The 16,558-nt window shown below is 41.4% G+C and overlaps 1 protein-coding gene across 1 annotated transcript in view; it reads right to left on the bottom strand.

The window, feature by feature from the left end:
* crebbpa (CREB binding protein a) overlaps positions 1 to 16,558 on the bottom strand; it is a 46,234-nt gene that overhangs the window by 15,462 nt on the left and 14,214 nt on the right. The window contains 10 exon segments of the mRNA XM_051945703.1: positions 615 to 736; positions 1,293 to 1,355; positions 1,718 to 1,889; positions 2,046 to 2,163; positions 2,329 to 2,466; positions 3,040 to 3,139; positions 3,527 to 3,793; positions 5,082 to 5,195; positions 11,624 to 11,891; positions 12,665 to 12,844. Of these exon segments, the coding sequence (XP_051801663.1) occupies positions 615 to 736; positions 1,293 to 1,355; positions 1,718 to 1,889; positions 2,046 to 2,163; positions 2,329 to 2,466; positions 3,040 to 3,139; positions 3,527 to 3,793; positions 5,082 to 5,195; positions 11,624 to 11,891; positions 12,665 to 12,844 (1,542 nt within the window).

The following is a 16,558-nucleotide window of genomic DNA, read 5'->3' as shown; positions in this document are numbered from 1 at the left end:
TTGTTAGAAATAGCATCTTTTGTGTCACATATGTGTCCACGCAAAAGTTCACATTAATGAAACCTTTATTAACAAATGTTGAAAGGCCAACAGCTGGAACAAACTGCTTGTCTCAACCCAAAATTTAAGAAATTACTTTCAGTGGAGTTCGGTTAGTATTTAAATTGGTCTCTGACAAAAAAAAATAGCCAAAACACAGTCTGTGCTCAGTGCTGTCCTGTTCTTTAGACAGGCATGTAATAACAGGACACATTAGTTCGTACTAAAAGGTAAATACCTCTAATTTACATCTGGTTTGTAAGAGTTCTAACAGCACATTCTAAAATCTACACTTTGCAGTTAGACAAGAAACTCACTGAAGTAATAGCCTGTTCTTGTCTTTGTAATTTGCCTGCTCCTGCTAAAAGCTGGTCTTTACGTCCACCTGGTGAAGGGACTCATCCATCTTAAAAATCTATTGGCCACTTCTGAACAAGTCTTAACCAGTCAACTACATTTTTAAACAAACTTGAAGCAGATTGTGCAGACCGAGCGGGAGACTGGGAGCTGGATGATGTTACTTTTATGTCTGTATGTGTACGTATAATTTGCGTGGCTCTGTGTACCCTCCTCACCGCTGGGACAGAGCTCATGTTCATCTGCTGTGGGTGGTTCATGGGTGAAGCAGCTCGGGCTCCCATCGGTGCCGGAGACATCTGGGCATTGGGCAGAGCCATGTGGTTGAACTGGTTGATTCCTGGACAGGAGAGGAGATCAAAATGTTCAGCAATGGACACATAATGGAGCAAGGAGTGCAAAGGCACAGCACATGGCTGAGATAGTGGACATTTTAATTCACTTGGGAAGGTTATACAACACAGAGACATTAAATGAAACGGTTATGATGCAGCACTTGCACAGCAGAAATCCAGCAGGTGTCACATAACCTCAGGACCGTTTGACTTGCATGTTTACTTGAATGTGTACTGTGGGTTCCGCTTCACTCATCCTATCCTTTCTTCATACTACCAGATATTTTAGCTCAGCGTCTCTCTTTTCTATCCTAATTATCTTTCGTCTTCCTCTTTTTTGGTTAATCATCGCCATTTCTGTATTCTAAAACTTCCTTATTCTTCTTTTGTCTCTTGCTCCTCATTTCCCTTTACATAAATGAGACTTTACCGTATATTTTCTGCATTGTTATTAGAACTTGTGTGTTTTGCTCTAATAGCCACTGTCACTGCAATTTATTTTATTTGGTTTCCTATGTCACCTGAAAGTGACAGGTGCAACCTATAACATGGAATAAGTACCTTGTGAAACCTGCATGCGATTCATGATCTGATTTGGCATGTTGGGCAGAGGAACAGGTCCATCTGTAAAACAAACAGAAATTATGAGGACAGCTCATACACATTTATATAAATAACCACAATTCAAACTGTAAGGGAAAACTCCACTGCAGCTTTTTAGATTTCCATTTGCATGCCACAGTGGCTAAATATATAGCACGGCAATATGGATAAAACATTTTGGCTCGCAAATATAACTGTAAAGGTTGAATTTATGACTCTGCCATAAATCTTTGGAATTAAAACAGACCGTACAAGTGTACCACCAAATTAGCCAATGGGTGTATATTAGCATTTTGAATAGCCCTAGTTGGGTAATACATCAAATGAAAAACCATGAGATTTTACTTGAAAGCCTATATTTCATTATGTAGACTAGTACTCACTCTGTGGTCTTGGGCCCAAGGCATTAGGCTGGGAGAGGCCAGGTTGTTGGGTCCCCTGAGCAGTCATAGGTGCCTGGTTGATGATCTGCTTTTGTAGCCTGGAGCGTCTCTTCTCCTCCAGTTCCTTTTGGATTTTGTATATTTTCTCAGCCAAGAAGTGATAGTACTCATCCTAGAGGGAGGAAGGTTGGAAATGGAAAGTTAAGCTGATGAAAACTGTAAGTATTTTGTGAAATTTGGAGCTATAAGAAAAGACTCTGTGTGATTTTACATGAAGATAAGTATTTCAAGTTGGGCCCTGGTTTTGGCATCTTTTCAGAAAACTCACCCGGCTGTTAGCTGACTCGTACATGTCACCCTCCACCTTTCTGGCGTATGCCACCAGGTTCTCCATTCGTCTGTCCTTCAAAGCTGCCGGGTCAGGGGTAGGGAATATGGCTTGTACTCTGCCATAACAAACAAATAAATAAATAATTGTAGCCATGAAGGTCTTCAGCAAGTTTTACGACTGCACTTCAAAATTTTGACTTAAAAATGCAGTTTTGAAACAAGAAGCAAAGAGGTGACTGACAAAGAACAGTTGCATCTCTCCAGCAGAGGTATGCACTTACAGTTTGTGTACGAGGTGATTGCGCAGGTCCTGAGTGACGTGCTCATGCCAGGCTTTCCTGGAGCCTGTGGCAGAGATGGGTGCTGCTGTGGGGAGGCTGCCCATTGATCCCACAGCTGACCCGTCTGACAGCAGCTGACTGGACATCAAACAGGAGAAAGGATAGAAGTTACATACATACACTGTCGATCAAAAGGTTGGGGTCACTTAGAAATGTTATTTTTAAAAGAAAAGATGCTTTTTCAATGAAGATAACATTAAATTAATCAAAAATACAGTCTAGACATTGCTAATGTGGTAAATGACTGTTCTAGCTGTAAACGGCTGATTGTTAATTAAATATCTACATAGAGGTACAGAGGAACATTTCCAGCAACCATCACTCCTGTGTTCTAATGCTACATTGTGTTAGCTAATGGTGTTGAAAGGCTAACTGATGATTAGAAATCCCTTGTGTAATTACGTTAGCACATGGATAAAAGCGTGAGTTTTCATGGAAAACATAAAATTGTCTGGGTGACCCCAGAATGGTCACTTGAATGGTAGTGTATATCCTAACAGACATCCATCTGTTTTTATATTTACATCATTTTATTTTCTACAGTCATAATACTATCAGATCCAATAAACATTTATAGTCTTTAAAGCTGCTTTCCAACAACTTAGGTCAATAAACGAAAGGCTTTTTATGTTGTACTTGGCTGGAACTGACTTGTTAGTGTTGAGACTGTTGGGAAGAGAGTCCGTGTGCAGGTTTGTCTGTTCCGAAGTTGTCACGCCCATTGTTGCACCTCCGAGAGCCATCTGGTTACCTGGAAATACAGAACATTGCGAGTAAACAGCACTGCCTTAGTTTAACATCAAACTTAGTGCATGAAATATGGCTTTGGTGTCTTTTCAGAGCTTTTTTTCACTTGCACTTTCAAAATTTAGATACCGGTGGATAATGTCAGATTTGTTCTACATACAATCTTAAGTGCTTGAGTGGAATTATACTAAGCTGTGGTTATTGAAAGTGTTTCTCTTCCTATCATAGAGGCTTCCGTAGAGGCTCCCCTTTATGAGCCTCACAGTTTGGTGTAATAAGCATTTATAAATCCATCAGCACAGACATACATAAATCTGACACAGGACCCAGTATCTTCTTCCAAAAGGGCACATGAAAAATCAAGGAATTAATTAAACTTATCTGACTTTACCAAGTGTATTGATGGGTCTCATCTGCTGCGGTAGCTGCTGTTGTTGGGCCTGGGCGTTCTGAGCACCTGCAGTCTGCCCTGGGGCCTGCTGGGTCTGAGCCTGCCCTGGTGCCTGGCTGCTGTACGGCAACCCAAGCGCCGCATAGGCTCTCTGCATTGAACTGGGGTCTATGGGGGTTGAGGTATTGATGGTGGGAGCACTGGGCTGACCCACACCAACGGAGCCAATGGGGTTCTGGAGGCTTGTATTGGGGGAGCTCAGCATGGCTGGGGAGAGAGAGAGCGTGAGAGCAGTCAGTCCACAACACCCACATATAATCATACGGTCTATGCAGCTAACAGCTTGCAATGTTGACCATCTTGCTTCCTCTAATGCTGCACCAAGTAGGGTGGGTAAACAACATGCAAATGCTTAAGCTGTGTGCCAAGTCTGAAAAATATGAGGAGAATATGTTTCAGTCAAAATAGGGCAGATAAGTGGAATAATTCAACAGGTAATACAAAGTACACATGCATTAGCATACTTTGACCTCTGGCAAGATTAAGTCATAACATGGAAGCATGATACAGTGAGAACATTAATGTAAGGCTAAACGCTTTAAAAAGCAAGGAGCTGAATAAATGCATAAATCCCTTCAGGGGACAAAGCATTAGCATATTCTTCTGAGTTCGGGATTTGGTCGGGCTAAAAAAGCTCTGAGATTGTGCAAAGACAAAAATCGGAGGAGGCAGAACAAAGAAACTCTGCACTCTGTTTGCGTTGGCAGGAGCACAAGACGGCATCATGTTTTTTAACACGCAAGCCAATCAGGGACAGACTCACACTGGAATGCTGTAAGTGATGAAAGATGCTCAGCAGAAGAAAAACGGCAAAGAAAGTTTAAGTCTCTGCACAGTAAAGAATCCACGGAGTACAGAAAAGATGGTAGAGCACAGACAGACTGTGAACCCATGACAGCAGTTACAACAAAACCAAAAGAAAAGCAGTTCTGATAAGCACACAGAGTGTTAAACTCGGCTCTGGTCTAGTGAGGGGTAGCAGTAAACAAACAAACAGCCAATCGCTCTGTGGGACTTCTCTAGCACACACTCCGTTTCTTCTCTCTCACCCTTCATCACAATCCTATCCCTCCTGTGTGTCAGATTACAAGCCCAGCAGGACTACTCTCTTACTCATCGATGGCTTTGCATCATCACAGAGGAGCACAAACCTCGAAATGAATTACTTGGTCGACTCTGAATGGCAAGACATACACCTATTCTAGACAAATGTATTTGACTGGTTTCAGGAAAGCTAAAGGGTATTTCTAAAATTGCCACTATGGACAATTAAAGCTCAGTATACCGCCACAATATCCTGATAACGACAGAGTTTAAAAAAAAAAAAACCTGAGGCTTTCGGTGGACAAAAATCAGAGCTCGCCAAGTCTGGAAGTCCTGCTACCGAACACAATCAATGCAGGCAATTCTGTCTTGTGTTTGGTGTCTGCGATTACGATGAGCGGCTTGACAATGAATAAGCGACAGCGGGCCAGAGATTTCTGCTTGTACTTACGCTGCTGGGTGCGCTTGTCGCTGGCATTTTTCAGCGGCAGGCAGACGGGACAGTCGTGTCGTGTGCAATTTTTCCAGTGGGAGATGATCTGTCTGGACGACGCACAGTGAGCCACTGAAAGGGAAGGAAAGAAGCAAGGTTTAACATCTTGATGCCGACTGTTGTTCAGATCGCTGACAATTTATACATCAAAACTAGGTTATGCAAAGACAAGTATGCTTTATAGTTGTCACAATGCAGCAGCAAAATAAGAGGGGTTAAGGCGTCCACATCATGTGTCATGCGACCAATTGAGAAAGCTGGCTCAGTGGTACCAGAGGAAAAGTCAGGGAGGAGATTTTTAAAGATTTTTTTTTCATATTTTAAAACAAAAAAAAAAAACACCAACAACGTTCCAAAATGTAACTGAGAGCATCATTTGTTATCGTAACGCATGTTAATCTAGAGATGATATTAGGCAGCAGATTAGTTTTGCTCGTAACTGAAATAAACAAATACACCAACCAGAAACTCTCAGGACCCACTCAGTTTTCCTGCACGTATGCATTAAGGCAAACCACCTACATTTTCATTAAATCTTAAACATTTTATTTGGTGAAAAAAATACAATTTTGATTTTAAGTACAATAAATGGTGTCAGATTTCTTTTACAATTATGGTATCAATAATGATTATAAACAATGTAAAAAGTACAGTAAATAATTTCCTTCCTTTAACTTTAAACACTGACATCATCATCTCTCCATCAAATGGGCACTCTTGGTAAATTTAATCACTTCAAACGGTCAAGTTGAACAATTCAGAGCATCTTCTCAGTGTACAAACAAAAATGCAAGCACACATTGACAAATATGATTCACCGATTTTGACCTTTTCTGTGATTTTTTTTTTGGTCAATTACCCAACTGACCTAACAGTTTATTTCCAGAAATAACTTTTAATTATGAGTTTCCTGGGCAAGGTACTTTTTCTTAGTGTGCCTGAAAATGGCATATACAATAATACTACTGCACAGACAACGCTCAAAACGAAGACACAAATGATTGTGACAGTAACACAAATAAATGATGGGTTTGGTGGCTTTCTGTGTAACAGAAAAAGGAGAAAAATGCAGATGTAGGGAGACAGAAGGACAGCAAGAGCAAATGACAGGAAGTTTAAAAACAAAAAAAAAAAAAAAAAAAAAGGCTGTTGTCCAAAACCTAAAGACCTCAGTTTCAGCATGTTGCTGTAACTTTCACTCTTGAAAGGCTGCTGGTTTGGCCCAGAGACAGGGGAATCTAAACTGTATTTCATAGCGGGAAACTGAACAAACTGGGGTGCTTCATTTCATCTGTGGCCAGGCTAATGTAGTAGCAGCTAATCTAAAAAAAAAAATCACAACAAGCCTAAAAGCTCTGTGAGATACCTGGCACTTGTGAGTGCTGTTCCAAATAGAATGACTACATGGCTTAAAGGGCTATGCACCAGTAAGCGTAATAAAACTTTATTATCTTTGTAAGAAAGCCAGTAGTACGGGCTCAATCTCAAACATGGCAGTGCTATCATACTCATATCTTTTTTGCAGATTCAGTATGCAGTGGCAAACAAAAAAATAGGCCTCAGATTTAAGTCCAGCTCCAATCCAAGCACAACTCGTACCACAGACTCTGGGGTTCATCAGGTGAAAATGCACTAAGCCAACATCACATAAATCTAAAATGCTAGAGATAACCGTGTTGGGAAACAAAATCTCTCTACACGGTTATTTCAGTGGTACTGAGAGGCAAGGATCCGGAGCAGAAGGAAATGAGTTGGCATGCAGAGAGCAGAAAGACAGACGCCTTCACACTTAACACACCTCGGCCTCTTGTGTGTTTGGCCTGCAATTTAGCTCAACAATTCTAGCCCAAAAGTGGCGCAAAGACGTGGAGCCAAATTTAAATGAGTGTAGCTTGAGGGGAATTTTTCATCACGGTAATGCTGGGATTGGCACACAAAGGAGCAGAAAGAAACAAACACAAAGAAACTGCACTAATTGGGTCAATGAAACTATTGGGGGGGAGAAACAGCTGACAGCCACAAAGGCCAAGCAGGTGGGAGGTCAGTGTTTTTGTTGAATGTATGGAAATTCCCCTGTGCCAAATCTGGATTAGGAAGACACACAGAATAACCAACAAAGATTAATAAAAGTGCATCTAATACATACTGCCAACCAAAAACATTTAGCTTCTATTTAAGTAATATATATATATATATATATATATATATCAACTCAAGCTGGACATAGAAACGTTAAACGAAATAAATGCATGAATGTAAAAATAATGTCATTAATTTAGGCAGATCATTTGCATGCAGATAATTCTCAAAGTATTCAAATCTTTTTTATTTTGCACTTTACCAGCGCTCGATTTAGACGGTCGCCATTTGCGACTAAAAAACGATTTTGGCGACCAAAAATGACAAAAAACACGCTGGTTAGGGGCCCAAATATTTTGATTTGGGCTACTGACCTCCAAATCCAAGTTTCAGGGATGGCAATTTTCCGCGGATCCCCGCCGATTTAATTTCAAATTTGAACACTTTATTGTCGCTGATGTTAACCTCGTTAACATCTCGCGGGAGTCCGCGAGACTCCGTCAGATCCAGAACCAGCCCAGAATGTGGTGGCGGCATCCGGAGGACAACACCAACTGAGCCCGAGCACCGTGAACGGAAAGCACCAAGCCACCGGAGCTGTCTTTTTTAACTCGGCGGGTCCGCCGGCTGCTCTGCCCGGTCACAGACTGCTCAGACTCCCCGGCTGGCTAGCTATCCCCCGCTAGCTGCTCAGCTAACACCTGCTGCTCCTCGCCGCTCATCTGCCCGGGACAAACCGCACCTGCTCCGGCTGTCAACGTCCCAGTCGCCCACTAGGAGCTCCGGACAATGCGCTGCTCATTCGTGGGTGACTTTTCACGGCCGTGGGGGCTTTTAAGGCACACTTTGCCCAGCGACCAGTGATAGCTCGGCGGCTCCAGCTAACAAGTTGACGTGGAGGAAGAACTGGACACCCCCCCCAAAAAAAAAAAAAAAAGTAGGATTAATTTTTTGGCCACTAAAAGTTGATTTTGGCTCCTAAAAATGTCTAAATTGACGTATGTTGGTGGCCCAAAAAATGTCATTTGGGCGACCGGACCTCTCGGCCTTAAATCGAGCGCTGCTTTACTATGTTGTAGATTTCTGTTTGTTTAGATACCAAATTGCCATTTTGTCTATCAATTCATACTCAGTAACCCATAATGACAAAAGTACAGTTTTAGAATTTATTTTGCAACTTCACTGAAAAGCAAAACGAGAACTGTCTCATTTACTTAAGTATTCAGACCCTATGCTGTCTGGAACTTGATAGGAGTTTACCTGTGGGAAACTCAATGGACTGGGCTTAATTTAGAAACTCACAAAACTATGTAGATATCAGTGGACACACATTCCCATCAGAGGACACAACAGGGAAAAACCAAGCCATTAAGTTCAAGGGAACTATCTGCAGAACTCTGTGATTAAGCTGCTGTGAGCCATAGATCAGGGAAGGTTATAAAACCATTTCCAAAGCTTTGAGTGTTCCCAGGAGCACAGTGGCCTCAGTAACAGTGAAACTGGGTATAAAAAAAACAAAAACAAGGAGAGCCCTATTTAGAAACCTAACACTCATTCAACATAATTTCAGAAGCCCTCTGTAGATACAGATGAACCCGTCATCCATCAATTAGTTTTTATAGTAAAGTAGCAACGTGACAGCCCATTTGGAGTTTGGCAAATGGCTTTAATAGAATATAAAACACAAGGGAAGAGATATTTCTGTCTGACTAGATAAAAATTCAACACCTCTGGCAGAACTCCAAGCGCTATGTCTGGCAAATACCAGACACTGCTCTACACCTGGTTAATGCTTTCTCTACAGTGAAGCATGGTTTTGGCGGTATCACACTATCAGACAGGAACAGGAAGACTGGTCACACTTGAAGGAAGGACAAATGCAGCCAAATACAGAGGTGTACCTGAAGAAAACCAACCATTCACCTTTCAGCATGACAAAGACACAGCTTGAGTGGCTTTGAAACACCTCTATGACAGTTTTCAAGTGGTTAAACTGCCCACACTCAGGAGCGCAAAGCTGGTGGAGACTTAACTAAGAAGACGACTCACAGCTAAAATTGCTTCTAAAGGATTTTCTACAGGTACTGATTTTTAATAGATTTGCTGCTACTTTCTGAATCCACTGCCTTTTACCAAGATGATGGCAAAAAAGAAACTTGGCCTAATAACAGCAACACAGATGGTGACAATACGACAAGACGGACAAGAAGAGGAGGAAAAGTTTCTAGCTACTGCTGCTCTTAAAGGGGAAAGTAAGTAAGTATTTGGTCAAGTTAGTATAAATCACTACATGTCTATCCACTCTGATCAGAAGGTATATAACAAACACAAAAAATTAAGCATATAAAAGGAAAAAGAAGATTCTTTTGCGTCATTTCTCCAAAGGGTACCACCATCTTTGAGTACAACAACCTGTGACGTTGTTAGCGTCACATGTTCAGAGACAAGAACACTAAAACACAGACGGTGAACAACAGATCGTGGACAGTAGAGAATGGGAAAGATGGAGGCTGGGGAGCCACAGACCATCAGAAGATAAAAGGGAAGCCACAACTGCATTGCTTCTGGATGCAAGAATGAATTTTGCAGGGTTAACAGCGACTGAAACAGAACAGTACTGATGTGCTGCTAGAGGCACAGAGGAGAAAGGGTCCTCTGATGTTCTCTGACTCCAGGAAATGTAGTGAGCACTTTCTGGAGTAAGATTACTTTGAGGTGAAGGTGGTGGAATCCAGTAAGCTAATCGTTCACCAGACTAACAGACTAAAGCCTGGCGTTGTCCCATCAGTGCTCAGTTTCACCGGCTATTACATGTGCTCTACCAACCGCCCAGCTCTGGAAACAGCAGTACAGCAGGGAAAGGACGCTAAAACACACCAGTCAGGCGAGGAAGAGACAGGAAGGGAACTTAACTTTCCTTCCAGCATCAGAGTTCTCTGATGGGAGCTTGGCAATACATACAGCAGCTAAAATGACTTAACGCTTTCGAAAGCAGTCAATCAAGACTCCAAACTTTAGATAATCCTCAGGTATTTCCAATTCTGTTACCTTCCTTGTGTTTCCTCCCTTTGCAAAGTGTGCAAAAAGCCTTTCAGCTGGCTGTCAAAAAACATTGTGTCATGCAGCGAATTACTATTGCACACAGTAGTGTTTCAAATACATCCATCAGTGGGTGTACAGTTGTCTCAACTGGTCTGTCAATTTCATCTTGTTCCATTTTAACAGGAATATGTCAACGTGGTTCAGAACTGCTTCATTCTGTCGACTTGCTAACAGAAGCAACCGACAATGTTACGTACATACCGACGTCACTTCATCATGGCGACTCACTGGCTCAGTATTTTTGATTTATTTAACCTTTATTTTAGCAGGAAGTCCCTTGAGATGTAAAAATTTCTTTTCCGAGGTAATTAGAAAACAAACTTGTCATATCAGTGGTTTCAACAACTTTTAAAAACAAAACAGACTTTAGACCAAGTGTTTTTCTAATATATTTTGGCACTACCAATGCTAAAAACATCCACATTTCATGTTCCCCTGAAGCAGCTAGGCTAAATATTTCTTCTGTTACTAATTAAGTGTCAATGTGAAAGCGATTTTTCTGAGATCTTGACCACATACAAAATAACTGGGATTATCATGGTGCTGCTACTACCATCTGCTGTGCCTAAATAAGGTACACATTACATTTGGTTGTCAACATCACTCATAACTAACACCACACGCACTCTCAACACCCAACATGGGCAAGATTTTACCATTAGGGGATTTTCTCAATTTTTCAAGGCATTTTTCCCCTTATAATGTTCTATGGTTTTCATAGCTTGCTTCTGGTTTTTTCACAGCAGGTGCTTTTTCCACCTCTGGCTTAAAAAATGTGATCAGTTTAAAATCCAGCCAGGCTGTCACTTAAAAAAAAATTACAGAAAAATTAGGTAGAATGCCAGTCTTTGTGTTTAAAGTCTGCTGGCTTTCTGTTAGTGTAGCTGCACACAGAGGGCTGCTTAGAAAGTCTATGAAAAAAAGCTTTACATATAGTTTAACATACAGCAACAGATAAATGTCATTAACATTAAATTGCTAGTGACATATAAATAAGGTTATGAACACAATCCTCAAAGAAATTCATATCTTTTGTCAAAGCTTTACAACGTAAGCATGGCCGGAAAATAAAAAACCAGCTTGCAGCAGCGAGATTTCAATATTTTAAATGCTTTGCCTTTGATTTGAAAAACAGGTCCAGTTCAAAACAAAATTGCAACATTCAGAGGTGAAATGGTTTGTGATCTGAACAAAGTGACCCTTAAACAATGTGACCACATAGCAGCAAAGCCACGAACAGTAAAACAGAAGTAATTTCTATGGACTATGCAACATCTAGATGTGATCAATTTCATCGTGTTTCAAAAGCTCCATCTCACCCTGGCAGGATTTGCCGGCCTGGCAGTGGGTCATGTGGTTGAGGACGTTCTTCATGGTGCGGCAGTGAGGCAGGGCGCAGGCCCTCACCTCCCCATTCGCCTGCTCCCGTCGCTGGCACTTGTGTGCATGAAGCAGCAGGACCAGCTGCTGCTGGATCAGCTTGCGCTTCTCAGGGTCAGCTGTGGGACCTGCCGAAGGCACTGCCACTCCACCGCCACCAGCCAGTGGGAGCATCGCTGCCTGTTGCTGAGGCTGCTGCTGGAGCTGCTGTACGAATGACAAAAGCAAACAAATGTCAAAGTTGTAGTGAGTCTACATCAGTTCCATCAATGCAGCAATGGCAAAAAAAATAAAAAATAAAATCTAATCTCAAAGCAGTCCTTTAGAAGAAGACAATTCTTCATCTATGACAAAGGCTTTAACTGATACTACAATAATAAAAAAAATAATAAAAAAATTATAAAATAATAATAATCAACATATGGCAAATTTTATCTTTACGTCGACTACGTGGCCTTTAGGCATGCTTTGAAATGCTGCACAAAGTTACAGAAAGCAAACTGAAATATTTCTCAGTTCATTTTTAGTGATTTCTGAGCCTTTTAAAAAAAAAAAAATGTTTGCCACTAACGTGTCTATGTCCCCCGCCGCAGACAAGGATTTGAAAGTCAAAGTCAACAAACGCTCGGTGTGACCTTGAAAATTATTCGAAGGTCACCCAAATTGACTGGTGTCGGGGGATCATCCTAATACATGCTGACATCAAGTTTGACGAAGATTCGACAATTCCTTCATGAGATATCGCGCAGACAAGGATGCGGGCATCAAATATTTTAGCCCCAAATTTCAGTACTATACAGTACTTGATCAATTTAGATCGTCAAATTAACTGATCACTTTAAAAAAATGCAGTACTCAGATAGTACTATGCAGACACTGTTTGCAGCTCTATGAGGATTTCACTACATCAAAGAACACAGAGAAATATGCCATTTTATTTTATGTATGATAATGTTTGATTATTTGCAGAAAGTACTGACCATGTTTGGCACGCTAGTAACAGCAGCCCCTTTGAGCTCATTGGGGAAGGGCGGCAGGCTATTGGCAAGGGCGGCCTTGTTCTGGAGCTGCTGCTGAGGGTTCAGTTGCTGGCCTGGTCCTGCGGCTCCCTGACCGTAGGGCTGAGCTCCAAACGGACCGCCATTGCTGCTCATGCCCATCTGGAAATACAGACAAATTAAATGAAAGTTAACATAATAATTTAGCAGTGTGAGCAGTGTTAGCTTGATAGACTAACCAAACAGGCTACTTTATTGCCTTAAATCCTGCAGGGTTGTATTGAGCTTGATCAAGGTATTCATGTGTTGAAAATCCCGATTTGATACGCTTCAATGTTTCCCTGAGGGGTGCACTGTCCGACCAGTCATTTACAGTACCAGTGTGCCAACAAAGGTTCCACCTCCATCTCAATGCCAATTTGTCATTACAAGTCCTCCTCTGCCAAGACAAGCACTATTGTAGCTATGCCAGGATACTTGTGGCTGTCGAAACCAGTCCAGTGATGCTTTGGCACCGTGATGGCTCAGCATGAGACCGGCTATTGGCAGAGAAGACTTGTCTACCTCTTGCCTACAGAATCATTTCCAACCTGATCTCCTCCTCCTACTCCTACTCCTCCCTTCCCCATTGAAGCTAAAGCTTGAGTTTGCAATCACTGAGTCTGCTAGACACAACACTATTAGAAGCATTACGAACACTGCAGGCAGTCAGTAGGTTAGGGAGTTACCAGCAAAATGCTCTTTTGGGTTGACTGCTCTACGTTTCTTTAATTAGACACTTAAATTAACCACCCAATTAACCATAAGTTGACAGTTGTATTTTAAGATTCTGTTGGTTGTAAAAGAAATTGTTATGTTCTTAGATAATTAGAGCCCATTAGTGACAATTTCCTGTAAACAGATATTATCCCAAAGGAAGACAATTATATGAAAAGGTTATGGGGCATCAGATTCTGTGCTTGGCATGTGTGTCACAGCAACAAAAGGAGAAGTGAGCACACTATGCTTCAGAAATAACTGTCCTGGCAGACCTTAGGCGGACAGCTTTGGTGTATTGTACAGATATAGTATAGTACAGGGGTATTCAACTAAAACTCAAAGCCATGAGAACCCAACATCTATTTTAGTTGGTGACGCAGAAATCGCATACATATGTTTTTAAGTTTGGTCTGTTTAAACTGCTTGTACTGCAGCTGATAAAACACAAATAAGAAAAGTGATTAGTTTATTAGTATTTATTACAGAGAATATTCCATAAGTAACGTTGGTTTCACTTTGATTTCGCAAAATCTTTCATTATGGGACAGTGATAGACCTAAATGCACTTCAATGTAATATCATGATTGAACATACGAAGTTTGTCAGATCTGGGGTAGAGTATGTAGTGGCAGTACAAACAAAGTCTTGATTCAGAGAATTTTGCCTCAAGGAATTTTAGTAATCAAACTATTCGAATAATTCGAGGAATTGTTGCAGCCCTAATAGCCTAATATAATTCAAGAACATAAAAGTCTATATACTTCTAAACACAAATGCTTCTGATCAATTATAGATCAATTAATTATTGATAGCAATTTTATCAATAAAAGTATATTAACAAACAAGGCATAAGTAAGGGACATGCAGCTTAACTGAGGGAAAAAGCATTGTAGATTTTCTGCAGCACATTGCATCGCCAGCTGGATGCTTTTACTGTTCAATGAGATGTAGCTGTGTTGGATAAGAAACGTGAAAGGTCTCAGGATAAGCATCGTATAACACTATTGCACCTCCTTAACTGCTCAACATGGCTAAAGTTGATTATTAGTCGTGGCTGATGCTAACATTAAATAAACTAGGATAATGACACAAGCCGAAAGTGAGCCTGAGTGTCTATGAGCAGCAAGCAGCCATAGCTGCCAACACTGCTAACGTTCAGGAGCAGGACTCTCATTACAAGCTTAGAATGAGATTAAAACTAAAGTTGGAATAACATTAACTACAGTCAAGCGTCACTCTGTCATCAGGTATGACAATCATTTTGATATGAAACCATTATGGCTCTAGTCCGCTGTTAACACATCAATAGCATTACAGCTTGACCGGGACAAACAGCAGCAATGTGTATGTAGGAGACAGACACTTTATCGCCAGCAATAAGAAAACAGTTTAAATGAATCTTCGATGGTTGCACTGAAATGCACTTGTTGCAAACCGCTGTGAGGAAAAAAAAACGGCAAGTTCAGTTCCATGAACAAACCGCAAGAATGCTTCCTCCCTGGCTCATAGCAGTTCTCCATATCTCTCTTTAATGGTGGCCTTTTATCCTCCATCCTCTCCTGTGATTTCCATGCAGGTCTCCTAAAACACACCGATTCAAGGCTACCTGTGCCTCTTCTCACCTCTGTCTACACTTGCAGAACTCCCCTGGTGGAACCTATGGCTGGTGAAGACTGGTGTTTGCCCTTGCAAGACAGATTTCACGGTCTAAAAACAGCCACGAGCCAGTGACTCCCACAACCTTCACCTTAACAACACACTCCTAGCAGCCTGCGAGCAGAAAGATGACGAGCAGGCCTCGATGCTGAGGCGCACGGGAAGGCTGGTGCTGGGTGTCCGTCCAGCGATACCTAGGACAGGCTGGCCACTCTGAACCTTAACTTGCTCACTGTGTGGCGGCAGCTTAGTCACCCTCCATGGTCTGTGGGTTTTACTTGTTTTCTCCACATAATATGTATGAATGTAAGATTATTCCTTTCCCCATATGTATTTTTTTTAAAATGTATGTATGCACTTTTTAAGTGTGTTTTCATGCTGTTTTTCATTAAAATGATTACACATGTTCTTTAACAAATAGGCTAATTCAAAATAAACTATTTTTCCCTTCTTGACCTTAATTAAAAGCAGGCAAATTAAAAATGACTGATATTGACTCACATAAAAATTTTACTGTGATACTGCATGATTTTACTGTGAAAAATTTTACAGCTTATTTACATTGGAAGACTGCAGTTCAATTGCTGTGTTTAACTCTTCGGACTCTGCCAACCAACTATTGCATTACTTTTTTCCCCTATTCATTATTAATAATATATAATTCAGTAATCTAGTGTTCACTTTATTTGTACTTCAAATCACTACTATCACCAAATCAATTTTATGATAAACATAAGTATCAGCAGTTTAAAAATACTACTACAAATGATTCATTTATCTATTATTAATTTTTTACCATAATGTAGCTTCATGAAGGTTCATCAGAGTAGGGTTTACATTTGACTGCATTACTAGATGTACCTACAGGAGTGGCAACAGAGTGCATATACAAATCACTGCATGAAGTTGTGATAAAGAGTTTTCCCATATTGCCCACCCTCAGGAATCATCACTGCATATATTAAGATGTGTGTCACCAGAGGGAACAAACATCCTTGTTAGTGTCTTGCTTTACACACTGATTAACTTGCTGCTGCTCTCTCTTCCACGGAGCTGCTGGAAGACCAGACCAGAGACTGCCATGCCAGACCAGGCTGTATCCCCTCAGGCTGTTGACACTGCTCCAACAGACCAGATAAAAAAGACCCAGCTGAGACGACCAGACACTGGCAGTCTTTCAACACAGCTGAGCAGGCGGACATACGCAGTCACACACACACAAACACATACCCCCTCCGTTTCACTCCTTCCCATTCAGCCCCCCCACCCCATCCTCTGACACACTCCACACATCGGCAGGCAGGACGGTTGCCAGCTATCATCTCGCCGCTCTGCTGCCAGGCGAGACTGTTCAGCTGAGTTGGCCACCCTCCTTCATCCTAAGTGCACTCCCCGCTGTCATTTTAACTGATTAAGTGGTTTACAATACCTGTCTTTCTCTCCTTCACTGACGGGGTAAGC

This window comes from Acanthochromis polyacanthus, chromosome 3 (assembly GCF_021347895.1).
Source record: "Acanthochromis polyacanthus isolate Apoly-LR-REF ecotype Palm Island chromosome 3, KAUST_Apoly_ChrSc, whole genome shotgun sequence".
NCBI classification, from domain to species: domain Eukaryota; kingdom Metazoa; phylum Chordata; class Actinopteri; family Pomacentridae; genus Acanthochromis; species Acanthochromis polyacanthus.
The sequence above is the reverse complement of the archived record's forward strand: the minus strand, read 5'-3'. Positions and strand labels throughout refer to the sequence as shown.